Genomic DNA, 27,905 nt, shown 5'->3' on the forward strand with positions numbered 1-27,905 from the left:
CATGTATGTTCTAGGGCGCAACACTTCTGCATTTAGCGGGAAATCCTGGAAGCGGTCACATTGTGATGTCATCAGGTCCTCTTGCTGGCGAGCTGCAGCAATGCAGTGGGGACCTGAATCCAGTCTCCTCTGCTAACTTGTCTTAGGAGATAACAGGCGCACTGTTACAAAAAAAAAAAAAGCGTTGATCATTTGTGTTTCCACCATTGTAATGTCGACCTTTAATAAATGTCAACCTTTTTGTAACTGTCGGACTGTTGACCTCTATCTATCACCCGGATATCCTATTAGATACAGTTGAATCTGTTAATATCTGCTTCTGTGAACACTACTAGAGTCTCTTGAGTCTTGACCGTGATCCTTGATTAAAAAAAAGTTCTTTTTTTTTTCTGTCTGATGTAAATATGTAATATATTTTATAAAAATAAACACATTTGGTATCTCTAGCTTACTTGGTTAAACTGGTTAGTTAGTTTAGTTAGTTAGTTAATTAGTTAGAGTATGGTGCAGGCTTGGACTGGCCCACAGACAGGGGCGTAGCTATGCACATTGGGGTCCCATAGCACAGTTAGCCAGTGAGGTGGCAGGCCACACACCCCCTGCAGACTGGCCACACCCCTAACATAGGCCTCTACCACTGCATTCCCCCGGTGGGCCCTACATTACCCAGTCCGACACTGTTGTGGTGTAAGTAAATGGGCCTATTTTCATAAATGGAATTGTTTCTCACACACTTTTGGTCTCCAATATCCTTCTAAATGAAAATCTGTATAAAATGTTCCTGGGTAGAGAAGTTATTCCCTGTTATATAATACCATGACCTGAGCCACACCTTCCTCAATACCGGCTTACCAGGAGCATACCCGCAGCTAATTGATGGCATGATCGGTGCTAAATGGGTCTCCTATTGGCCATGCTGATTGCCCCTTGGTATCTTCTTATGGGTTGCAGTATGTAATATATAAGTGAGCAATGTTCATCTAGCATTTTGGTTACCTTTGTCTGGGCCAGTTCCCAGGGATGCTTCTCCATCTGACAGGCTGGGTAGACGTCTGTATCAAACATCAGCGCACTTGTGATGGGCACAGAAAACTTATCAGACCCTTTTTGGGGTGGATATAGATTTTGGAACATCATAGTCTCTTCCTGTACCATTTAGCGCTGTTGGATCCGGACATGTCAGCAGAAGCCATAACCACCAACTAGTCCTGCCAGGAGAGCCCTTATCCATCCTTTGCCTCATACTTTTATGTACCTCCAGATTTGCTATGGTCTAGGGCAGGCATGTCCAGACTGCGGCCCTCCAACTGTTGAGAAACTACACATCCCAGCATGCCCTGACACAGCTTTAGCATTCTCTGACAGCAAAACTGTGCATGCTGGGATATGTAGTTTCACAACAGCTGGAGGGCCGCAGTTTGGACATGCCTGCTCGAATGTAATAATATCCTTTTGAAGATATGGCCTCCAGAAATGAACACAGTATTCTAGATGAGGCTGTACCGATGACCTGTAATCGAGATCCATCGGCATTCAGAGCGTCAAGATTCCATCTGCTGTGACTTCATACCCAACCCGTCAATAAATCCGTTTTTCTTTTTTTTTTTTGTTACTGTTTTGGCTTGCTCATTTCTAGTAATGCATTATATCACTTTGGAAACAAAGGACAATACTTAATGTGACCACTGGTAACACGGGCGCATCTTCCATCTGCGATTTTGGTGCCAATTACACAGACCTCTTCCTCTGCCCCACAGTGCACAACCAAGTCCACCTGGTTCTGAAACTATATAATCATATAGGAGGACAAATCAAACCATGCTAAGTATACGAACGTAAAATAAAAACTATATGCAACCAAATTTTATTTAAAAAAAAGTTTTTATTTGCAATTACCTATTATTACATAATGCAAATTCCAATTCAAATAATACAGCAATGCAAACTGAACCTAACATGTCATTTCTAGTATGTTAAAGGAATATACTTCCATCATGCTTAAACGGATCTGTTTCTATTCTATTCATTTGTAGTGTGTGGTAATCATATTATTGGCAAATTGCCTTGCAATACTGACTTCTGTACGTAATGCCGGACTTAAGATGGGCACACAATTACCAATACATTGTTCGTACAGCCGTGAGTGATATATCGGCTGCACCATCGACTCGTGTGTACAGCCAATATATCTGATGAATGATGTCGTTCACAGATATATCAGGTCAGCCCTGCAGTACGGCTAATGCCGTTATATCCGGTATATCTCCGTGTGTGTACAGGGTGACCCGCCGACCGAACAATGTATCGGCCGCAGAATCCATTGAATATGACATCACAAGTGGGACGGCATATTCAAATGGTCTGCTGACCAGACTTTTAGGGCAGAGGATTGGTAAGTGTGTATGCACAAGATTGTTTGTGCATTTACCTTACCAATCATTAGATCAGTCGGGGGGTCAGCCGGACAGCTGATCCGTTGGCCAAGTCTGTACCCAGACTTCATTTGCCATCAATATTATTCAAATAATCAAAGCTGGTCAGATACCCAGCGCCATGACACAGCTGATTTCTATAGTAACGGATTGCTTCTGTGCCAGCCTTCAGTTTCAGCCATCTTGCCCAGTTTGTTTCCTGGTCACTAACACTAGGAATGTGACAAAATAACACAACCACAAGGGAAGGGACCCTACGCAACCCAATAAGAGCACAAACTGCCTAAATAAGGCAAACACTAAACCCCCAAAAGGGCATGTCCTATTTATTTGTCATTTATGAGAAGAAAGACTTTTATACACAGTCAAGTCACATTATTATGACCACCTCTAATATTTGACGTTGGCAGCGTGTAGTCCATCAAGTACGTTACGTGTCGTGCGCTGGCTTTATGGGTATATAAGGTGTGTGATAGGCCGACTGCACACAGATCACTTATCACACATATCAGAGTTGCAAAATGGGATGATTATCGGCAGTGCCGTAACTAGGTGTGTGCCAGCGGTGCCTGGCACACAGCGCATGTGCACTGAGGGCGCAGGACAGCCGGCAACGCCGGCAGGTCCGCGCTGCTCAGTGCTTGTCTGCAGGAGTACCTTAGCTGCAGCAGCGGATCAGGACGCTGGATGAGATTGCTGTATGTCCGGTCCTGTGCCTCCTCCTCTCCCAGTCCGCCTATCGGTGCTGAAAGGGGACGTGGCCACGGGGGGCACAATTAGGCCACGCCCCCCAACTTTGCTGTGTGGTCTGTCGGCATCCATCTCTGCTACAGCTCTCCCGGAGGTAACACAGTGGGGACCGGGGGAGGAGAGAGGTGTGTGTGTGTGTGTGTGGTGTGACTGGAGGGGACAGGCTGTGTGTGTGTAGTCACTGGAGGGGACAGGCTGTGTGTGTGTGTAGTCGCTGGATGGGACAAGCTGTGTGTGTGTGTAGGGACTTTCTGCCGTAATGTGTAAAAAGGGGGATGCTGTCTGCTGTAATGTGTAAAAATGGGGACGCCGTCTGCCGTAATGTGTAATAAGGGGGACGCTGTCTGCCGTAATGCGTAATAAGGGGACGCTGTCTGCCGTAATGTGTAATAAGGGGACGCTGTCTGCCGTAATGTGTAAAAAGGGGACTGGCTGCCGTAATGTGTAAAAAGGGGGACTGGCTGCCATAATGTGTAAAAAGGGGGACTGGCTGCCATAATGTGTAAAAAGAGGGACGCTGTCTGCCGTAATATGTAAAAGGTGGACTCTGGCTGACGTAATGTGTAAATGGCACCATTGCTAATTATCAACGTGGAAACTGCGGAGCACCACCTACGAGTGTGCGTGAGGCCCGACCGACTCACTACAGTGGAGCAGCTCACCGTCAAAATGAACCTGGAGGTTACCAGACGTGTGTCTAAAAGTTCAGCCCGTCTAGCTGCTGTCCGTGCTGCACACGGCGGTTACTCTGGCTATTAGCTGGTGGTCATAATACTGTGACTCCACCGTTTATATACTGGGTGACCTTTACTAAGGGCACACTAACCCCGTTTTAAAGGTTTTGCATATCCTTTGTTATGGATAAATACATTAATAAAAATACATTCCTACATTCCTACAGAACGGATTCTGCACATTCTGTGGCAGCTCTGGCTACAGGCAGCAGTTCCACAACCCGTTTGGAGCAACACCACGGTCATTCCTCACTACACAGATCAGACCTTCTCATACAGCCACATGCAAAGTACTCCCACGCTCCCCTTTCCATATTCACACAGATAAACTTTACTTACTTACCAGACATTTGTTTAGAGGAGAGGAAAGTGTCGAGACGCTACCTAAAGAAAGCATGATTCAGAGATGCACAAAAAAATGCATTCGCAGCTGAGAATTTGTACACACCAACTGTGGGAAAATAGGCAAATATCACAGCCGTCTGGATTTGTAATGAGACGCCCACCGGCGGCCTTGCAAATCCCAGCGGCTTCATGAAAAATGCACAGGAAGAGAATGTTTGAGGTTAGTGTCCCACGAATACAGTTACAGGTAACTCAACAACGTACGGTGTGATCCATAGCGAACAGATTCTATACCGTACTAGAAAACTAGGTTGATAAAAATGTATAAAAGGAGATGTTACCATTATCTGTCCGACAACGTTCGCCAATGTATTCCTAGCCCGCCAAGCCTGTACAATACGTAAAGTAGCCTCACTTAATACTTATTGCTGAGTACGGCAATAATATGCCCATGACTGGCCGGATGTGTAACACTTGGCGAAGCCAAACAAGTGCTATTAGCAGTTTAGAGTGTGGAGTCACCGCTTCTGCCAATTTGTCTAGGTTGGTTCCTATCAATATATCTGAATGAAGTAACAGAGAAATAATGAGAAACTAAACACTACTTTAAACATAGGGGAACCATTTCCCCTTTAAATTTAAAGGTTCCGTTATCACTTGGAGATGGGCCGCGCCAAGTGTCACACAGAGTAGGTCCTGGTAATCTTAAAATGGGACTTGTGCTGCACACAAAATTACAAGCTTGGCCTGGCCCACACCAACCACTCAAAGCAGGTTTATGTCATCAGAAGTGTAATAAACTTGCTGTTCCAGACGACAGTATATAGTTATACATTTCAGCTGTCTCAGGTTAAGTGAAAACCTAGCCAGTGTGAAGCCTCTGATGGACCACAAGGCCCGAGTTACTGCTGAAACTCTTCCCGCACTGCAAGCAACAAAATGGCTTCTCTCCCGTGTGAGTTCTCTGGTGGAGCAAGAGGTTTGCTTTCCGGTTAAACACCTTGCCGCACTCAAAGCAGGCATAGGGCTTCTCCCCGGTGTGTATTCGCTTGTGCCGAATGAAGTTCGACTTGTCGTTGAAGCTTTTCCCGCACTCGGCACAGACAAAGGGTTTCTCTCCTTTGTGAATGCGCTCATGCGTCATGAGCAGAGAATTGTTGGCGAAGCATTTGCCGCACTCGGAGCAGGAATAGAGTTTCTCCCCTTTGTGGATCATCTGATGGATGATGAGGCTGGATTTGTCGTTAAATTTGTCCTCGCAGTCAGGGCAAGCAAACTGCTTCCCGCCTGTGTGGAAAACCTTATGCCGGACCAGCTCCGCCTTGCTGGTGTAGCACTTACCGCATTCCGTACAAGAAAAAGGCTTCTCTCCGATGTGGGTTCGCTCGTGGATTAGGAGATTGGCTTTGCGGTTGAAGCCTTTCCCGCACTCGTTACACATAAAGGGCTTCTCGCCGGTGTGAATGCGCTTATGCCGGCCAAAATTCGATTTGTCGTTAAAGCTTTTCCCGCACTCCATACAGAGAAAAGGCTTCTCCCCTCTGTGGATTCTCTGATGCGTCACCAGGTGGGAATTGCTTTTGAAGCTTTTTCCGCATTCTAAACAGGCAAAGGGTTTCTCTCCGGCGTGGAGTCTCAGGTGTATTAAGAGATGGGAGTTACTGGTAAAACATTTCCCGCATATAGAACACACAAAGGGAATTTTTCCTTGGTGCAGCCTCTTATGTACGACCAGATCAGCGTTCCGTGTAAAACACTTCCCACATTCCGTGCATGCGTGCTGTCTACCTTCTGCGTACATCTGGACTTTTGGTGTGGGGTCCGTATCTCTACAATATCTCCCATATTTTAATTGGTAGTTATTAAAATCCACATTCTGAACAAACGAGCGCCTGTCCGCGTTATAGCTGTCAGTTGTAGGACAACTCTGGTAAATGTCGTTTTGCTTCACTTGATAATTTGGAGGTACGGTGGGAAAGTGACGGGTTCCTGAGGAATGTCCATTGTTTTCCGCATCTGTGGGGAAAAAAATCATCCACAGGTTAAGAGATCTCAGGCTTTAAGGGTGAAACTTCCTAAGAACACATATTACTGAAAAAGGATACAATGGCACGGTGGCACATGGGTTAGCATTGCTGTCATGAGTTAAATTTCTGACCGGGACCCCATCTTTGTGGAGTCTGTATTTTCTCCTGTATATATGTGTATTCTTCTCACACACCCAAATCATACTGGTAAATTAACTGGTGTCTGACACAAAAAACCCTAAAAAAACAATTAAGCCGTATGTGTATGTATAAGTGATTGTGTTGAGGGAATTTAAACTGTAAGCTCCTTTGGGGTAAGGACTGAACGACACATATTTACTAATGCTGGGTACACACCTGGCCGACAGATATAAGAATTGGTAAGGTTTATGCACAAACGATTTTGTGCATACACAATTACCAATCTGCTGTCCGACATGCTTGGCCGCATGCACCGGTGGTGACGTCATTATCAGTGGATCCTGTGGCCAGCTTTTGGGTCGGCTGGTGGGTTGCCGGTACACACAGGTAGATGTACAGATATATACGGCCTCAGCCAAACTGATATGTCGTTCACAGACATATTGGGTGTAGACACGGGACAATGGTACAGCCGATAGATTGTTCGTCAGCTGTACGAACTATATATATCGGCAAGTGTGTACCCAGCCTACAACATTCAAGTAATTTACTTAGCTCACAGTGAAATACCGACCAGAGTGTGCTAGAAGCACCAGAGCAAAGAGCAACACTCCAGGCAGGAAAAAGGTTTTGAAAGGTGCAGGTTGCTACAAAGAATTCTAATGATTCCAACATGTAAATCTCCTCTGCACGTAGCGTTTATGGCTCACCTGTGCGGGCAGCTGTGGGTACAGCCTCCATCTTACACTGCTCATTAGTACTCATGTATGTTTCGTCTTCCTCTTCTATATCAATTATGACAATGTTCAGATTTTCCTCCTAAATAACACACATTAAAAAAAAAAAAATTAAAGAGATTCTGACGTGAACAGCAAAACGGGAAGGGAAGGAGATTTAAAACCTTTTGCTTTAAAGTGTGTATAATATGGTTTCTATAATTTCGCAATCAAAGCAAGCGAAGCTCTAACAAACCAAGCAGGAAAGAATTGTTGTTGTTTTTTAATCAAGTGATCTTTATTAAAAAATAGCAATTTTACAAACAACAAGAAAAATCAAAATACAAGACGTCAATATATCAAAGTAACAGAATGCAGCGCGTAACGGGTCTAACAGGGCTGCAAACATACGTCAATAGCAAATGAAAGAATGACACATGCCACAAAATAGTGAAATGCGTCACTATTAGTGAAATGCGTTAAAATACAGTGTGCGAATACAAAAAGGGAAATATGAGGGAGCAGGCATTCTTAAACCCTAAACCTAAACTCTACTTCATGTATCCATGGAGGTGGATTATGTTTCCTAACCTGGATTGACACCACCTGTCCCATTTTTTTTTTTTTTTTTTTTAGGATAGCCAGCCAGAGAGTTACTACTCGTAAAAAATTTGTTCATGATTAGAGACGTCATTGACTAAGGCCCTTCGCATGAAAATATCTGAGGGATCACAAGCAATCTATGGCCCAGATTTATCAAGCCTTGCTGGGGTATTAAATTTGTCCCGAGGGTGCCGGGTGATAAGTATCGGCATCGGAGGCTATTTAATTGGCCCCGATAAGCCGGCGCATGCAGTGGCTTATCGGGGGTTTTGCTTCGCCTGCCTCCGGCAGGTGAAGCAACATGCCCGATAACAGACCCGTTTTCATCCGAAAACGGGGCTATTTCATCCGAAAACACACAGGTTTCACTGAACCTGTGTGTTTACGGATGAAAAAGCAGGTTTTACCAGCCGAGCAAATTAAATAGCCCGACCGCAGCACCCGAAGAAACATCGGTGGGTTTTACTCCCGATGTCTCTTTGGGCCAAATTGAATATCCCCCTTGGAGAGTGATAAATTGCATAGTTATAAAGTACCAACCAATCAGCTTATAACTGTCATTTTTCAAACACAACCTGTAACATGGCAGTTAGGAGCTGATTGGCTGGTACTTTATCATCGTGCTATTTATCACTCTCCAAGGCTTGATAAATCTGGGCCTACGTTCTAGCGATTATAACCTTAGCAAGGGTGGTGAGTATTATAACCTTAGCAAGGGTGGTGGGTGTAGCAATAGATCACCAGAGAATGTGACTCCTCAAGATCCAGGCCAAATAGACATAACCTAGGGTTTAACGGAGGGGAGAGTTACCCTAATATCATCCCAAGCCCTGGCCCAAAAGAGATGAACCACAGAACAATCCCAAAGCAAATGTCAAAAACCTGCATCTGCGGTATCACATTTGGGGCAGTTGGCATAAGAATGGAGGACGCTTACAGGAGGGAGACGAGAGTGTGATAAACAATATGGAGGACATAAAAATAAACCTGTTGGTAATTGACACAAGGGGCGGGATGTAATGAAGTCAGAATTTAGCGGCCGTGCGGGATACTGTCCGAACTCAGACTTTTTTTTAAAGGCGCAATCATGTACAAAGCTAAACCATGCCATATACATGATTGCCCCTTTAAAAAAAACAACTTCACAGTTCGTCCGGCATCCCGCATGGCCGCCAAACTCAGACTTCATTGCATCCCACCCAGGGAGTAGTATACTTATAGATGCCTGAATATGTGCCCGATGGACATCAGAAATCGAACCAATATCTGCGTCCCTCTTAGTTTTAAAGAGAACATGTGACCCCTTAAGCTGCGGCCTTCCAGCTGTTGTGAAACTACACATCCCAGCATGCCCTGACACAGCTTTAGCATTCTCTGACAGCAAAACTGTCAGGGCATGCTGGGATATATAGTTTCAGCTGGAGTGCCGCAGTTTGGACATGCCTGCCTTAAACCAAGAGACTGGACCATACATTTGATAGGAGATGGGGACAACACTAATGAGGTCTTGCCAAACTGTACCTGTACAGCATGCCTAAATTGTAAACTCCTATACAAGGCTGTATGGGGAAACCCAAATTCCTCCAGTAAAGCAGAAAAAGATTTCAAAACGCCCTCGCAAAATAAAGATGTCCCAGGGAGGAGATCCCACAATCCAAATATTATCAGAGGTAAGCAGAAACAATTCCGAGAAGGAGGCGTTAAACCATAAGGAAGAGTCTTCATCAGAGTCATACCAATCATACAGAGTATGGGCAAATCGCCAAGAGCCTGGCGAAGTATTGGGGCCAGGCCAGATGTAGAGAAACCAGAGAGTAGGAATTGCAGGTGGGGAAAGAGAAGACCCCGTCTCCTCAGCCAGAAAGACCATTAATGTGTGATCCCTGCTGCCTGAGGCCCAGCTCACCAGATGCACCAATTGTAAGGCCGCATAGTATAATCTGAGATGAGGTAGGCCCAAACCACCAGAGGCCTTAGATTCAAATAAGGCTTTAAGAGACACTCGGGCAGGTCTGTCCCCCAAATAAACGAAGATCGGACACTCAATCATAGAAAATACCCTTTTGGGACTGTACACTGGAGAATGTTGAAGGATATACACATTTTTAGGCTGGAGTATTATGTTAAAGAGGTTAATTATCCCCATAACTGAAAGGGGTAGTTTCTTTCCAAGTATGAACTCTAGATATAAAAGTGGAAGAAAAAGGGTCAATATGAGAGAATGGGGCAGATGTATTAAACCTAGAGAGGTGATAAAGCAGTGGTAAGTGGAAGGTGATAACGCACCAGCCAATCAGCTCCTAACTGTCATTTTTCAAACACGAAATAATTGGCTGGTGCATTATCACCTTCCTCTTATCACTACTTTATCACTTCTCTAGGCTTAATACATCCACTGTAGGGGACAATATGAAGGCACAGACAAAGGGAGACACCCAGAGACAAGAAAGATGTTAGATTTGTCCCAGTTAATGAGTAAACCAGAAAAACTCAAAGACCATCTCCAACATAGCACCCAAGGAGCCAGCAGCATCTGCCAGAAACAAAAGCACATCATTCACATATAACGCTATTTTATCCTACTCCATCCCAGCTCTAAGACCACTGATATCACGGGCAACATGCAAAAGACAAGCCAAAGGCTCAATAGCCAATGCTAACAGGGCAGGAGAAAGAGGGCAACCCTGTTGGGTCTCCCTGGCGAGGGAAAAGTGAGCCGTCGTAAACTCATTGACCGATACTAGGGCTGCCGGGGAAGAATACAACAAGCCACCAAATACATCTAGGCCCAAAACCAAATTTACTCGAAACTTCCCGTAAATAGCCCATTCAAATGAGTTGAAGGCCTTGGTGGCATCCAAGGACACCACTACTGCCCCCACTCCTCTACAGATGGTAAGAGTCTATGAAGGTTCTGTGCAGTAGACTTCCCCAGCATGAAACACGTTTGATCAGAGGGCATTATGGTAGTAATGACATAATTCAAACGCACAGCTAGTAACTTAAGGTTCTATTTACTAAGCCTTGGATGGAGATAAAGTGGACGGAGATAAATGACCAGCCAATCAGCTCCTAACTGCCATGTCACAGACTGGGTTTGAATAATGACAGTTATGAGCTGATTGGCTAGTACTTTATCTCCGTCTACTTTATCACCATCCAAGGCTTAGTAAATAGACCCCTTAGCGAAAACCTTAACATCCGTGGATAATAGGGATATTGGCCTATAGGACCTCTTGTAGAGTGGCATCCGGTTGCCGGCTTTGCAAGCACTATAATAACAGCCTCAGACATAGATGGAGGGATAGAGACAACTTTATAAACAGAATTAAAAGTACCCAATAAATACAGAACAAAAAAAAATACTTGAACACCTCCACAGGGATCCCATCACAGCCAGAGGCTTTAGAGGCAAGTAATAAGGAAATTGGCAATTCCACTTCCTCCAGAATTCTATCCTGTTACCGTCACGGTAAAAGTAACATGAGCCAATTAATCACGAAGTTGGGAGCCAGTGTAGGAGACTATGGAGGCATACAAAGTAGAACAGTGATTTTCAACCTTTTTTACTCGCGGCACACCGAACAATATTTTAAAATTGCCAAGGCACACCATCAGTTCCCCACAGAAAAAAAAAAAAAAACACACACATTGGCCCTCACAGTAAAAAAAAATCCACATATACATTGGCCTACACAGAAAAACAAGCATCATTGCTACCCACATAAATCATGTTGCTCCCTACATAAATCCTATTGCTCCCCACATGAATTATTCACATTGTTCCCCCCATAAATCCATAAATTCTTATTCTCCCCACATAAATCCTATTGTTCCCCACAGGAGAAATAAAATAACAAATATTATCAGCTGTCCTCCTCCCTGTCCCTCAGTGGCGGGGGTTGTTCATAGTGGAGTTCTGCGAATACTGAGCAGCGGGCGGGCAGGCAGGTGTGGATGTGGGTGGGCAAGGAAAGCTGTGTATGCAGGCAGGAACTGGAAGATGTGTATGCAGGCGGGTGGGCTGGCTGGGTGGTGAGACGCGGCGGCTGTGACCTATGCTATCACATCGTTTTCAAGGAATAGGTCACGGCCGGAGCATGACTGATCCTCTAAGAAGAGCCTGGGCCAACAGTTCACTCCGCGGCACACCTTGCAACTGGTCGCGGCACACTAGTGTGCCACGGCACACTGGTTGAAAAAGCCTGAAGTAGAGTAATATTGTAGAAACACCTCAGCAATATCGATCCTAGAGTAACAGGGAGAAAATATATAGTGCGTCCACTCTTTCTGGGCAGTCACCCTGCAGTGCGCAATCAAAAACGTCCTTAGTCAAAATATAACGGGTTTCTGAGAACAAAGCTATTCAAGACGCACTTCATCGCGTCTGTTAAATATCATGATTTCGGGCACTCTTTTGATAAACATGCCAATAACATGGAGTCAGCTTCCATCAAAAGGGGTTACATTTCAAGAAATGAGCCCCCTGCACAAGGGAGGTATTAAGAGTCCAAGAAACATAGGAGTGATCAGATACGACTCCATTAAAACGGGTGTGGAGCGGTGGTTGCGGGGGTGCCGCGGGTGGGGGAGGGGCTGGTGAGGTGGTGCCATGGGTGGGGGTCCGGAGCCACAGTGGGTGCGTGGGTGCCGCGGGCGGGGGTCCAGAGCCGCCGCGGGTGGGGTCGGTGCGGCGGGTGGGGAAGGGGGTGCATAGGGTGGGGGAGGGTGCGGGGGTGCTGAAGGGTGTCCGGAGCCACCGCAGGTGGTGGAGGGGGGTGTCTGGGGGTGCCGCAAATGGGACCCGGAGGTACTAGAGTGGGGGAGGGGCGGGCAATGCTTCTCCTGCTTCTCCTACTGGTTGCAGCTAAGCTGGTGTCCTCCCTTTGACAGTGGCTCTCCTGGAGACTCGCACAGCAGCCAGTCACTTTTGTTAGCGCCGGTGTCCCAACGCGCCACATTACAGGGAAGAAGAAGCACTCAATAAACTACAGCTCCCAGCAGGCCTTAGCGCTGGAACGCTTTGGCACTAAGGGCTGCTGGGAGGTGTAGTTTATTTAGTGCGTCTACTTCCCTGTAATGCACAGCGTTGGGACACCGGCACTAATAATAGAGACTGGCTGGCAGAACTGACTGACTCGCTGAATCAATGTAAAAGGTGAGAGTGCTGTGCACACCCACTGCACTGCACTGCACAGTCACCTTTTACATTGATTCAGCGTCCAGACATTACCCTCCGCGATATCACCCACTATCTGTTACATTAGCCATCTTGGGGGTTTCAGGCCGGCAGGCCAGGTACTGTGTTGCGGAGTCAGGGCCTCTGGGGATCTGGGCGCGGCTGTGGTGGGGAGGCACTTCTGTGACATCATGCGCAGAGGAGGCTCCGGGGCTCAGAGAGTATGAGGCGCAGGGAGGTCTATGAAAGCCTTCTGCTGCGCTGCTTTCATACACATCTATGCCGGTGGCCGCAGCAGCTTTTGTTCCACCTGCGCCGCAGCTAGGGAGTGGGGATTGTTGATGCCGAAGGTGGCAGGCGGACTGGCAGCAGGACATAGGACACTGCAGTAAAGGATTTATTTTCCCTATCTACAGCGCAGAGACTTGCTGCAGATGCAGTGGCATACCCTCAAACTGTACCTTTTTGGCAGGTACAGTACCTTTTTTATGGTCTGTACTGATTTTTGGCTCTCCAAACTTCTATTGAAAGTATAGGAAAGGGGGCGTGGTAACGCCACTGTACCCGTGACCACGCCCCCTTTTCGAATTTGTACCAATTTTTATGTGTAAAGTGTTGGAGAGCATGTTGCTGCAGATGCAGTGGGCCTATTTTGGGGTGTGGACCTGAAGCTGCAGCTCCATCAGCCCGATTGTTAATCCTGCTTTGGGAACACACAGCAGCCAAAGGGTAGAGCCTCCCATGGGATGTAACCTGTGTGGGAGGGCGTTTCTCGCCCAATCAGCTGTGGACTGGGTGTGATAGACCTACTGCTAACCCAATGAGAGCTCCTAGCCACGCCCAGCGTTATCCATACAGTCACAGAGTAATAGATATGGGCTATTATATAGGAGATTATTATTAATAGAGCTGCCTCCAAAATAAATCAGCTAGCTGGCACAGTAAACACTGGCTTACTATTCTCACACTTACATGCCCCGTCCCGGACAGCTCCTACTTATACCACTGTGCCATACATTTTTAAAGCATACAACGAGAAATACGAGTATGTAAAGAACAGGTAGCTGTCTCCTAGATATGTGTAACTGTTCTGCAAGGTAACAGGAGCTCTACTAGAGCTCAGGCAATTACTACAGAGATATATGGGATGCCGGCAGTTATGTGACCAACACCGGAATCTTGACACCCCGACAGCAGACATTCCGAAGGTAGATATTGGTTTACTGGTTATGATCAGGGCCGGGAAGGGGGGTGGGGGGGCTGGTTGGAGGAAGCCCTAGCCGCCACCCCCGGAGGGTTAGGGGAGGCAAAAAAATCCCCCCCCCCCCCCCCTTTCCGATGTCATGTGACTGCCAGCATCTCAATCACCGGTATTTTATTTATTTATTTATTTATTTATTAACAGTTTCTTATATAGCGCAGCATATTCCGTTGCGCTTTACAATTAGAACAACAGTAATAGAACAAAACTGGGTAAAAACAAACAGAGGTAGGAAGGCCCTGCTCGCAAGCTTACAATCTATTTCATACCGAACCCAGATATTTTAGTACTGATCACATGCCGATGAACATCCATCAGAAAACTTAAGCTATTTTGGATGAAAGTTATAACATGTTATACCCCTTCCACACATAAATCCCGGGTCCAACCTGGTAAACCAATGTTGAACTTGATACCCCTTTCACAGGTGGTGTGTCGCTGTGAATGGCTCCATTTGGGTCTGTGACCATGGCCATGAGCAGGATTTTTCGCTGCAGTCTAGATGGGAGTCCCCAGGTTATGGGCCTAATTCAGGTTTGTACACAATGGCCAATTATCACAGAATGGAGCGATTTTTATTGGCAGACTGCGGGCGTGCTGTGATCGCAATACACATGCGCGAAGGTGCCGCTGCGATCTTGCTCGCAATGAGGATTTAATTTGCAAACTGAATGACAGGAAGTGACTGTTTGGAGGTATTAATGGGGAGTCTATGAGAAATGGCTGGGAAAATGCAGGCGCGTCATGTCCGTTTTTTTGCTTGTATCTTCCGTCAGCTGCAAGTTCATACATGCAAAAACATGGTGTCTGAGTCGCTACTGCTAATGGGGGTCATTCCGAGTTGATCGCATGCTAGCTATTTTTTGCAGCGCTGCGATCAGGTCAAAACTTGGAAAACCTGCGCATGCGTATGCACTGCAATGCGCAGGCGCGTCGTACAGGTACAAAGCGGATTGGTGCTGGGCAATGGATTTAACAAAGAATCAATTCGCACAGCCGAAAGCAAGAAGATTGACAGGAAGAAGGCGTTTATGGGTGTCAACTGACCGATTTCAGGGAGTGGTTGGAAAAACACAGGGGTGTCCAAGCGTTTGCAGGGCGGGTGTCTGACGTCAATTCCGGGACCGGACAGGCTGAAGCGATCGCAGCGGCTGAGTATGTTCAGACCTACTCAGAACTGAACAAACTGTTTTTGTGCCGTCGGCTGCACAGGCGTTAGCACACTTGCAAAGCTAAAAATACACTCCCCTATAGGCGGCGACTATCTGATCGCAGCGCTGCAAAAAATATCTAGCGAGCGATCAACTCGGAATGACCCCCAATATGCACCAGCACTTACCCCCCATGTTCCCCAGTTTTTTCTGTACAGGCTGTGAATGTGTACGCAATTGTGAATGAGTTTACAATGGCTCCAGTGGCTGTCTTTTTCCATTTCCGGGTGGCAGCTTCACTTGTTGATATTAGCAGCTCCGTAGCCTAGAAAATCGCAACTGCATTTGCGTACAAACATGAATTTAGCCCTATGTTAAAAGTAGCTCATTCAGCACCTTTTAAACATAACCTGGGTAGAGTAACCCGGATGCCCCCTTTCCCTCCACAGACCCAGGAATAACGCTGGTCATCACCAGAGTTACAGTTCCATGACACACAACCCTTTCACACTAATAGGTATATGCAATTGCGGTCGAATTCCCGAAATTGTCGAAAAACGGGACATTTTCGCAAAAAAATAATAATTCGACAATGCAATTCAGTACTTTTCGCCAAAAAAACTGACTTTCCAAATACGACTTTTAGAAATTCGACATTTGTCAAATTCGACATTTCTGCAATGGTACAAATGCGGCAATTCGACAACAGTATATTCAATTGAAGATTGTAAATGCGACAACAGTGCTTTTAGACAGTAAATTCGTCATTTTCAATCCGCCACACTTTGCTGGCGGAATCAAATAAAAAAATAAAAAAACATGTTTTTTTTTATTGGTAATAGCATATCTATTTATATTAGAAGGGATTAGGTACTTGGTTTGTCTATTTTGGAGGCACAAGTATTATATATATACAATTTTGATTTGTCCGGATTAAAGGGGGTTAGGGACATCCTTTAATCCGGAACATTTTCTGCGCATGGGCAATACGCGCAAGTGTCAGTGAGTACAGCTTCCACGGACACTGCAGGTGACACAGCAAGCATCAGTGGGGCTGTTATGGCGTCCAAGGTCACAGCAAGTACCGCACATGGGCGGAAGACACAGCGCACACAAGTGTCAGTGAGTACAGCTTCTGAGGGCACTGCAGGTGACACAGCAAGCAACAGTGGGGCTGTTATGGCTTATAAACAGTTTTGCATACACTACTGTGTTTATTCATTAATTAATATTATACTGTAGCATATATTTTACTATTTATTGCTTTAGAAATGTTCTGAAGGTGCAAAATTAGTTTCCACCGTTAATCCGGCAAAATCAATAATCCGGCACGGCACTGGAACCGAGGATGCCGGAAAATCGGTGGTGTACCTGTATATATATATTTTTTTTTATTTTTTTTAATGGAATGGTAAAAATCAGAAGAAAAAAAAATGCGTGGGGTCCCCCCTCCTAAGCATAACCAGCCTCGGGCTCTTCGAGCCGGTCCTGGATCTAAAAATCCGGGGGGAAAACTGACATGGGATCCCCCGTATTTTTAAAACCAGCACCGGGCTCTGCGCCTGGTGCTGGTGCAAAAAATACGGGGGACAAAAAGCGTAGGGGTCCCCCGTATTTTTTACACCAGCATCGGGCTCCACTAGCTGGGTAGATCATGCCACAGCCGGGGGTCACTTTTATACAGCGCCCTGCGGCCGTGGCATTAAATACGCAACTAGTCACCCCTGGCCGGGGTACCCTGGAGGAGTGGGGACCCCTTCAATCAAGGTGTCCCCCCCTCCAGCCACCCAAGGGCCAGGGGTGAAGCCCGAGGCTGTCCCCCCCATCCAAGGGCTGCGGATGGGGGGCTGATAGCCTTTTGAAAATTGAAAGAATATTGTTTTTTACAGTAGTACTACTACAAGTCCCAGCAAGCCTCCCCCGCAAGCTGGTACTTGGAGAACCACAAGTACCAGCATGCGGGAGAAAAACGGGCCCGCTGGTACCTGTAGTTCTACTGGAAAAAAGATACCCAAATAAAAACAGTACACGTACACCGTGAGAGTAAAACTTTATTTCACACATGTCGACACACACATACTTACCTATGTTCACACGCCGACCTCTGTCCACTTGTCCAAGTAGAATCCACGGTGTACCTGAAAATAAAATTATACTCACCTGATCCAGTGTCCTGTGGTCTTTTATTATAATCCACGTACTTGGCAAAAAAAAAACGAACACCCGGACCAGGCGGACTGAAAGGAGACCCCCCCGTGACTGCTGTCACAGAAAGGTCTCTTCAGCCAATCAGGAAGCGCCGCTTCGTGGCACTCTCCTGATTGGCTGTATGCGCGTCTGAGCTGGCAGACAGCACATCGCACAGCTCCCTCCATTAGTTTCAATGGTGGGAACTTTGCGGTCAGCGGTGGGGTTACCCGCGGTCAGCCGCTGACCGCGGGTGACCTCACCGCTGACCGCAAAGTTCCCACCATTGAATATAATGGTAAGGCTTTGCGATGCGCTGTCTGACAGCTCAGACGCGCATAGCCAATCAGCAGAGTGCCACGACGTTGCACTCGCTGATTGGCTGAAGGGACCCTCTGTGACAGGAGTCATGTGGGGTCCCGGCATTCGTGGAAAGGGGTCCCATGTGTAAACATGGGACCCCTTTCAGTCCGTTTGGTCCGGGTTGCCGTTTTGTTGTTTTGCCAAGTACGAGGATTATTTAAAAAGATCCGGACACTGGATCAGGTGAGTATAATTTTATTCACAGGTACCCCGGATTCTTCAGTGACGAGGGGCGCGTGGCAGTCGGCGGGTCAACATAGGTAAGTATGTAGGTGTCGGCATGTATGAAATAAACTTTTACTTTCACGGTGTGTGTCTCCTGTTTTTATTTGGGTATTTTTTTTCCAGTAGAACTACAGGTACCAGCGGCCCGTTTTTCCACCCGCATGCTGGTACTTGTGGTTCTCCAAGTACCAGCTTGCGGGGAGGCTTGCTGAGACTTGTAGTTCTTCTGGAAAAAACAATATTCTATCATTTTACTCAAGGCTATCAGCCCCCCATCCGCAGCCCTTGGATGGGGGGACAGCCTCGGGCTTCACCCCTGGCCCTTGGGTGTCTGGGGGGGGGGGGGGGGGGGAAACCCCTTGATTGAAGGGGTCCCCACTCCCCCAGGGTACCCAGGCCAGGGGTGACTAGTTGGATATTTAATGCCACGGCCGCAGGGCGCTGTATAAAAGTGATCCCGGGCTGTGGCATTATCTGTCCAGCTAGTGGAGCCCGATGCTGGTGTAAAAAATACGGGGGACCCCTACGCTTTTTGTCCCCCGTATTTTTTGCACCAGCACCAGGCGCAGAGCCCGGTGCTGGTTTTAAAAATACGGGGGATCCCATGTCAGTTTTCCCCCCAGATTTTTAGAACCAGGACCGGCTCGAAGGGGAGGGGGGACACCATACAAATTTTTTTCGGGGTTTTTACCGTTTTTCCCGTTTTTTTTTACATTTTTACAAGTCTAATCAAAATCCGTCAAATCGGCCGTTTTTCGACAGCGGGACTGTCGAATCCGTTTTTTATTGAATATGTTGAATTCTGGCACCCACCTGCCGGAATTCGACGGTCGAATTGTGTCGAATTACAAAACGGGCGAAAAATTGCCGCGATTTGCCGGCAATTGCATATACCCCTAAGACACAACCGGGGTTTTTCTCCGGTCCAAGGCTCGGGGTAAAAGAGGTATTAGAGTTTCAGCACCTTTCCCCTTTTTCTACTTCTGCCAGATGCCATCAACAGCACTGCTGGACCTATCCTGCCAGGGAGCTCATGTCGGGGTCACACTGTAATAGTTATAGACCCTACAGATGCTTGCACTCATGGTGACGCCTGAGATTCTGCTCCTCGCCCTTTCTCTGTCAATCTACTATCTACTATTGAAGGACAAAACTGATTGCAGCCTCAATGACACCTAGCCCTCCACACGTCTCACAATCACCCTCAACGGTTTCACACTGTGACTGGCTACCTTGCTCAAGGATCCCTACAGCTGGGGCTCCTGGTGAATAAGAAGGTATATTCCAGATGTAACAACCAGAAAGAGGAGCATTGGGTACAATAGTGAACAGTGACAGGCAGGAGGTGGACACCGCAAGTGTGGAAAGATGGGGAGACAGCAAATGTAGGGGGGAGGGGGTTAGAAATAATGAGAGAGAAGAGGGGCGACAAAAAGAAAAAAAGAGGGGAGAGAAAGAGAAAAAAGCGGAGAGAAAGAGAAAAGAGGGGGAAACACGGGTAAAGACAGAGAAAGAGACAGAGGGGAAAGGGGTGGACAAAGAAAGAGATTAAGGGATGATAAATGATTAGGTAAAATCGAATGAAAGTTGGATAACCCAGCGGAGTATGGGACTGAAGGTCGATCAGATTTGTCCATGGGAGAGCATTGCACCGCTTCGTCTAGTACATACGAGGGGTGATTGATAAGTACCCGTGTTTGAAGACAGATGGCGCCACCGACGTCAAACTTGTATGTCATTGTTTAGTGTCATCTGTCAAACAACGACTGTCAGAATTTTCTGGGATTCGAAAGGCATAATCTTCATCGACTGTTTAGAAAAGGGAAGACTGATCACAGGACAGTATTATGCTCAATTATTGGGCAGATTCAACAACGCATTGAAGAGAAAACAGCCCCACTTGGCGAAGAAAAAAGTGCTGTTCCACCACGACAATGCGCCAACACTCTCGTCTCACGTCTCCACAGCGAAATTGGGCTACGAATTGCTGCCGCATCCACCGTATTCTCCAGATTTGGCCCCCTGCAACTTCTTCCTGTTTCCAAACATGAAAAAATGGCTTGGCGGAAAGAGATTTGCATGGAACGAGGAGGTCATCACCGATACTGAAGCCTATTTCGCAGAGGTCGACAAATCCCATTTTTTGGAGGGCTTGAAAAAGTTGGACTATTGTTGGCCCAAGTGTATCGAGCTAAAAAGGGACTATGTTGAAAAAGAAATCAAAAAACTTTCCCAATAAAAAAATCTTTTCTTGCCTAACACGGGTACTTATCAATCACCCCTCGTATTGCTGATGACAAATGTTAATAGTGACTGAAAACCTTACTTGGAGATGCGAGATATAAGTGGAAATGCATTACTATTTCATGTACTAGAGATAAATTACCTCACTGTGTCTTTTGTAGAACTTTTTGTTCAGTGCATGGTCTTCTATATAAAGAGGGCTGGGACATCTCTCTGGTGTACTAGCGACACTGGATTCATCTGGAGGAAACACACACACAGTGACTTAATACAGCAGTATACTAGTAGGTAGGCAATTCAAACTTACATATGAAATGCTCAAAACATATGAGTTAGAGTTTTTGAATTAATTCCCCTTTAACTTTAAACCAGGATGGTAGAGCTATTCCCCCATCCCTGCAGTGCGAGAGTGTCCTCTGGTCATTGTGTGACTCCTATCTTTCCAATGAGAGTACCTCCGCGTCTGTGAGCGCCAAGATGGAAGATAGAGAGAGAGAACCCTTTTAATCCTCTCTCCCCTATTTACTGGCTGCAGTATTTTGCCTTGAAGGGGTGGGGCTTACTGAGGTCACCGCATCCCTTTTCGGGATGATCTCATGAAACTGGGACCCTCCCAGGCCTGAGCAACAGCACTTTAAAGGGGGGCTTTTAGGCAAGTTTTTACCCCCATTTGAACCCCCTATAGTGTTTCCAGTACACTTCCAAGTCAATAATAAGTAACACAGATATGTAAAAATTCCAAGCTGTGGAATATTAGGGTGCACCTTGTAAGAAGCGTCAAATAACGCTATAACAGAATTCCTATTTACTCTAACAAAAGCAGCCAACCGATCACAAGGGGTGTGGTATGCAAGGTCGATAGTATTTGGGTCGACCACTATTGGTTGACAGTAAGTTGGTCGACATGTTCTAGGTAGACAGGTCAAAAGGTCGACATGAGTTTTTGATTAGTGCACCGTTTCCGCTCGCCATGCTTCGGTCAAGGTGCCTCGCTCCACTACCGCTGCACTCAACACAGGTTACCGTTCCCAATTGTAGTCCACGTGGATCGTAAAGTATGAAAAAGTCCAAAAAAAGTTTAAAAAAAATGTGAAAAACTCATATCAACCTTTTTACCTGTCGACCTAGAACATGTCGACCTACTTACTGTCGACCAATAGTGGTCGACCAAAACATTGTCGACCTACTTACTGTCGTCCTAAAGACCGGATTCCGATCACAAGTACAACAAATAATGCAATTATAAGAAAACAAGTTTGATAGAAATATAAAATGATTTGCAATTTGTTGGTAACAACCGGAAACTTGTCCATTACACTCCCTCCTGGGCAGATACTCTTCTTCAGTTATTTATTTGGAATGACAGAAGGTGGGGCAGGACAGGAGATTAGGGCAATCAGCGAAGAATGAGAACGTGAGCCTTCTTCTTGTGGGGGTCTGGTATAATAGACAGTGTCTAGTTAGACAGTCAATAGATAGACACCACATGGTAGTCAGTACATAAGGTCGACAGGGTCAACGGGGTCAAAAGGTCGGGTTTGTGTGGATAGTTTTGTCATCTGGGACCAATAATTGTAGAAAGGCATCCGCTCGTTGAGCTCGCCACAAGGTTTATGACCAACACTATGCCGACATGGATAGAGAAGGGATGAAAACGTTTTAAAAAAACCCGTGTCTACTTTTTTTTATGTTGACCGTTTGACCCTGTCAACCTTTTGTACTGTCTACTTTTTCATGTCGACCTAACGTCTGTCTAACATATGGGGTCTATCTATTGGCTGTCTAACTAGACACTTCTATCATCCGGAGACCCTTCTGTGGTTAGCGAGGATTACTCACCTGTGCTAATATCTATAGGAGTTCCAGCATCCTGACACGGCTGTTTAGGTATCACGTACGTCCCTTCTCCCTTAATTAGAGGGCTGATGTCAGCCGGCCAAATATTTACATCTTCTTCCTAAATGCCACACACACAACAAAAAGGTTCAAAGTGCCGACCCTTACAGCAAGCAGAGTCGTTTAACATAGGTGTTAAAATATATCATGTTACTCTATCACAAACAGAATGTCCAGCCTATTGTCTAATGAAGTTTACGATCTCACACAAAGCAGTAACTACAGCTCTCAAGGAGCAAATATATATCACCAGGGAGACACTTACCTGGCCAAAGGACCATCAGCAAGTTAGGCGAGTACCAAAAGCTTTTTTCGTAGTAACGGTGCATTTTTAATAGAAACCCCCCCTCTTATTTAAACTAAATGAACACTAAAATATGAGCGGCCCTGTGTAAGATTGTCCCACAAATCAACTGAACAAATGCATATGTCATCCTCAATTCATCATAATTCCTTGTTGAATGCTTGAAATGACAAATAACAGAGGACAAGAGTTTATGGAAAGGAATTTCAAGAGACTAATATGTCAAGGAAATTGGTAGAATACTAATACTTTGGTATAATGTCCCATTAGTATAGCAAAACTAAAAGAAATGGTTTACCACCCTTTGCTCTGTCTCCCAAGTCCTCTGTCTCAGTGTCATCCTTGATTCCGCCCTCTTCTTCATCTGGGTCCTCTAACCCCCCCCCGAGTATACATGGGCAGTGGTGTGGACAAAAGTGGAGCCATCTTCCCAGTGATATCTTTGCCACTGACTTGTAATATACCTTTGCATCCACTTACATCTAACTCAGTGCAATCGCCGGGAGGGAACATAATCCCCGGGATTAGGGGTTTATGATATTAGGGTGCGTCTAAAGATTAACCCCATCCTCACTCTAAGTGAGAATCCCCCTCAGGTGACAATGCACTGACAGAGATAATCAACAAAGACTGCAAATAACTCATTTTTTATATACTGTATATGATTTTTCTATTTTTTTTGTTCTCTATTTCCGAATTTTTCTAAATTTTAATTTTGAGATTAATTTGTAATTTTTCTTCAAACATATTAAAAATTGTTGTCTGCTAATGTGCCAAACATAACATACCATCTGTTAATTGCATTACTATCATCAGCATACACCACACCCACCATGACTGCAATCACCTTCCCTCATCCTCCTTTAATCTTTTCCTTCTGTTTCTTCTTCTTCCTAAACACCCTCGAGCAGCGCTGTATATCTACCTTATTCACATAAACTGGAGGAAGGACACCTCTACATACAGCAGCACCATTCTTCCTCTCTCTTTTTCTGTTATTCCACTATCATTACTCCTGTAGAGCGCAGTGTAATTCATCATTTTCTATGCAGTCTGGTCTGTATCTCAGCACTGGGATACAGGCCAGAGTGTGCTAGAAGCACTCGGGCAGGAAGCAACACCCCAGGCAGGAAAGAGGAACTGCACGCGTTTTGAAAAGTGCAGGGTGCGAGAATGAACACTACTCCTGAACACCAGCTACAAAGTACCCATAATACCTCAGCATTTTTCTTGTTGTAGTGCTGGTCATGTTCCTCATTACAGACCTGTAGAATACTGAGATGCTCTTCAGTACATGCCGGTGAATAGAGAGAACTGGGACAGGTCTCAGGTGTATTTCGGTTACTGGAACCATCTGTAGGGAACATACACACAAACCAATTTTATCAGGATTTTTTTTAGAAGATATGTGTATGTATTGGGGCCCTTAAGAAATGCTTTCTCCTTTATAGCTGATGACCACTCTTACCCAGTGATGTGATTGGCCAGTGATGCTCCGTCATGATGTCCTTGTACAGATCCTTGTGTCCCTCTATATACTCCCACTCCTCCATGGAGAGATAGACAGTGACATCCTCACACCTTATAGGAACCTGACACACACAATGACACAGTCATCACCCAGACACCTCCCCTGGTGTTACCGTATAATGTCCCATTCCCAGCAGTCACCTCTCCAGTCAGCAGCTGAATGATCTTGTTGGTGAGTTCCAGGATCTTCTGCTCATTGTCTCTCTTATGTATCGGTGAGTGAGGTGGGGACACCGTGATGGGGCTCTGGGTCCTGCTCCATCTTCCTAACCCACGGGGACCGCTGCTGGGGGTCACATCCTCTCCAGACTTCTTCCTCAGTACTGTGTAATCCTGTGTAATGAGAAATAAACTGATGAATATCTCTGCAAAGAGCGAGACAATGCATGTCAATGACACTCCCAGAAGCCCTCACCTCTCCGGTCAGCAGGTAGATGATCTCCAGGGTGAGGTTCAATATCTGCTTAGTCATGTGACTCCTGTCCTTGTCCATCCTGAGACCGACCTATGGTCCTGGTGGTAGGGACAGACTCTGAGGAGACCTGAATAATGGAAAGTGTATAAATCAGAGTTCATCCAGTTGTTGATCAAGAGGAAGGATTAATAAGCAATACCATTAATATAAAAAACAAAAATAGGACATTGACCAAAGTGATTGGAATGAGTTGCCCACTACAGAACTACCGCTGCATTGCTATAGGTCTAGTATAGTCTATGAATGTAAAGGGAGAGCATTTCCCAGGCATCCTGCCTGCGATAGGGGTGTCCTAACAATACAATGTGGTGAATAGAAACAGTGTCTGGTTAGTATATAAATACTAGGGACGTTGACATATCTATAATGGGTGCAGTTTGTGCGGTGCACATAGCCCCTTGAGTCTAGGAGGACCCATGCCGCACCCTTGTTTAATGAATTACCTTTTTGGAGTCCGTCATAAGTCACCGGCAAAATGGCCACCACACAAGCGCAGTAGTGACTAGTAGCCGAAACATGGTGGGCGCCATGTTTCTGGAGACCTTCTGCACCATAGAGAGGAGGGGGCCAGCCCAGAATCTGCACGAGCCCCTTCCTCTGTTAAAACGACCCTGACTAGAAGGTAGATTTACTGAAGCTTCTAATAATGAAGAGTGCTGATGTTGCCCATAGCAACCAGATTCTATCATTTCACTATTGCATCCTAGAAAATGTTAGACAAAATCTGATTAATGTTAATATGAACAATACCACCACATCTCAATTTTAGTATCTTTAGTAAATCTACCGCTATATATTGTTTTCCAAAGCACTGATGTAGCCCTTGGCAACATACTAAGCCCACCTATCGGGCAACAGATTCCAAAGTTTTGGGCGTGTGCATCTGTGTGTGACGCAAAGGTGGGAGTGCACCACTGCCGCTAATATTCAGCCTGGGCTCCAGCTGAAATGTTGTGCAATATATATTAGTCAGTTCAGGATAAAAGACAGGTGTGGACTGATATAGGGATAGCCACAATGTTGACACTGATATTTTTGCCTCAAACTAAACCTAACTGCGTGTGTCGATATTGTGACTGTTGACATTCACAGGGGGTTCCAAACCACCTAAACCCCATGGTAATCCTGTGGAGCCTATGGACCCTGAAAAAGAAATGCGTTATGTTCAGTTCGAGATAGACGAACATTGATGTCCCTCTTTCATGGCAGCAGCTGCCACTGAACATGGGGTACAAGTGACTAGGCTGTTTCCAGCTGTGGGCATAATACTAAAGAAACAATAACAAGTCGCACACAGCTAATCTGAGCTGGCCCATAACTACAGAAGTGCCTTCTCTGCAACCAGAGGAACAAGAAGGTTCAGCTGAGATAGTTGGTGAAGAACAATTATGGTGCTAACAGCTCACTGTCCTGACTCTTCTGCGGAGCTTGGTTCATGTTTAGGGGTCTATTCATGAAGCAGTGAAAATAGTGTAGAAGTGAGCCAGTGGAGAAGTTGCCCATGGACCAATCAGCTGCTCCGTACAATCGTATAGTATGCAAATTATAAATGTTACGTCAATGCTCATTGGTTGCCATGGGCAACTTCACCACATGCTCACTTCTCCACCCTTTTAACTGATTCATGAACAGACCCCTCAGAGTCTCCCACTGTCTCTCCTGGTTCATATTGTTCCACTCCACCAGCTAACAGGGCTACTTATTATTGGTGGTTCATAATGCTCCTGCCTTAAAGCAGCCACACACACACACGTCACCAAACGGGTGGTTACTAGGTTGCCGGCGGCCGGTCTCCCGGTGACCACCATACCGACGCCGGAATCCCGATCGCCGGCATACCGACCGCCGGCATACCGACATCTTTTCTCCCTCTTGGGGTCCACGACCCCCCTGGAGGGAGAATAGATAGCGTGGCGCGCGTAGCTCGCCACCGTGCCTGCAGCGTGGCGAGCGCGAGCCCGCAAGGGGATCATTTGCGTTCGCCCAGCTGTCGGTATGCCGGCGCCGGTATGCTGGTCGCTGGGACCCCGACCGCTGGCAAACCATACTACATCCCACCAAATGCCAGCTACAATTGTCATTCTGGGGCAGCACGGTTGATGTAGTGGTTATCACTACTGACTCTCAGCACTGAGGTCTTTGGTTACATTTCTAGTAAGGGCATATATGTGAGGAGTTTGTATGTTCTCCAATCATTTCGGGAGTTTTCTCTGGGTACTCCGGTTTCCAAAATCATACAGGTAGGTGAACTGGATTCTGGCAAATAGAAATAATGGACCAGAGTGTGTAATGCCCTATAGATCGTAAGCTCCCTGGTGCAGGGACTGATGTGAATTTCGATAAAGTGGTAATATGTATGCCTTAAATAGATTTATAAATAATTCTGCTACCTCGTGTGTCATCTGGTCCCCCCACACCTCTTTGATTGTAAGCTCACTAGGGCAGTGCCATCTGTTTCACTATATCCCCTCAATTTACATCACTGTATTTATATGGTGCATTATACATAAAGGAGATTGATACATTTACCCTGATTGCTGCAATTCCTGCTCTTAGTAAATGAGTCCATTTTAATGTGGACAATAAGTCAATAAACTTAATTACCTAGGTGATATAAGGCTTGCAGTATTTTGCTAAGGGGATACAGTGACCGGTACTCAGTATAATGTGGATATTTATGATGCATCCATTACTCAGTGAGTGCAGAGCTGATTGTGCACCTATTGCACATTGCATGTACAATTACCCCTGCACCTCTATGCAATGGCTTTACAATGAAAGGCAGGACACACATTACTCCTCCTAGACAGCCTGCATAGCATGCCCTGCGCCCTGTATAACATGCATTTATCGACACCTGCACAGAAAATCATCACTTACCGTGCAAACCCCCTTTCTACCACCCAGGTCCTCACACACCGGAATAGGAAGCTATTGGGGTCAATTTTAGTTCCTGGCTTTGCGGTCCACTGGGCTCAAGGCTTCATTATTGCCCTTACATCCGGGTTACAGTGCGCACCGCTGGGCTATCTGATATGCGTTCCAGCTAACTTCCGGGCTGTGCGTTCCACCGAGCTTCCGGGCTGTGCGTTTCACCTGAATTAAATCGTATTTTCAGCTCTGCTGCTCAGTTACTTAGTGGCAGAATGCTATTCCTGGTATATAATAAATAACTTCTTCCAGTCCATGCGTTTAACATTTGTTTTTGTTTGTTACCCATATGACAAATCCACATTTATTTCATCAATTCTGTAATTGGGCGCTGCGGTTCCCTTGTGGCGCCAATAATAATAACAGGTTCATCAGGAGTGGCCTATTCACTATTAATTTGTAATATACTTC

At 45.9% G+C, this 27,905-nt stretch overlaps 1 protein-coding gene across 2 annotated transcripts; it reads right to left on the reverse strand.

Moving 5' to 3' along the window:
- Positions 1-1,895: 1,895 nt before the first annotated feature.
- On the reverse strand, positions 1,896-27,579 carry LOC135054839 (oocyte zinc finger protein XlCOF7.1-like). Of its 2 annotated transcripts, none has more exons than XM_063958229.1 (9): positions 27,444-27,579; positions 24,504-24,630; positions 24,230-24,421; positions 24,027-24,150; positions 23,824-23,912; positions 22,198-22,315; positions 20,501-20,598; positions 7,140-7,248; positions 1,896-6,277 (listed from the first exon to the last, which is right to left on the reverse strand). In XM_063958229.1, the coding sequence occupies exons 2-9, from the start codon at positions 24,579-24,581 to the stop codon at positions 5,124-5,126; spliced, it is 1,962 nt and encodes a 653-aa protein (XP_063814299.1). In that variant the 5' UTR covers positions 24,582-24,630; positions 27,444-27,579; the 3' UTR covers positions 1,896-5,123. The 2 variants fall into 2 exon arrangements, with proteins under 2 accessions (XP_063814299.1, XP_063814298.1); XM_063958228.1 differs by having other exon boundaries at positions 23,776-23,912; positions 27,444-27,578.
- Between the last annotated feature and the right edge of the window lie 326 nt (positions 27,580-27,905).

Source organism: Pseudophryne corroboree, chromosome 3 (genome assembly GCF_028390025.1).
Source record: "Pseudophryne corroboree isolate aPseCor3 chromosome 3, aPseCor3.hap2, whole genome shotgun sequence".
NCBI classification, from domain to species: domain Eukaryota; kingdom Metazoa; phylum Chordata; class Amphibia; order Anura; family Myobatrachidae; genus Pseudophryne; species Pseudophryne corroboree.

Excerpts from the sequence above, each read along its gene's own strand:
- LOC135054839 (XM_063958228.1), bottom strand. The coding sequence starts at position 24,581 with ATGGACAAGGACAGGAGTCACATGACTAAGCAGATATTGAACCTCACC. Across the intron at positions 24,422-24,503 it reads TCTACCTGCTGACCGGAGAG|GATTACACAGTACTGAGGAA; the intron begins GTGAGGGCTTCT and ends CTCATTACACAG. Across the intron at positions 20,599-22,197 it reads TCCTATAGATATTAGCACAG|ATGAATCCAGTGTCGCTAGT; the intron begins GTGAGTAATCCT and ends TGTTTCCTCCAG.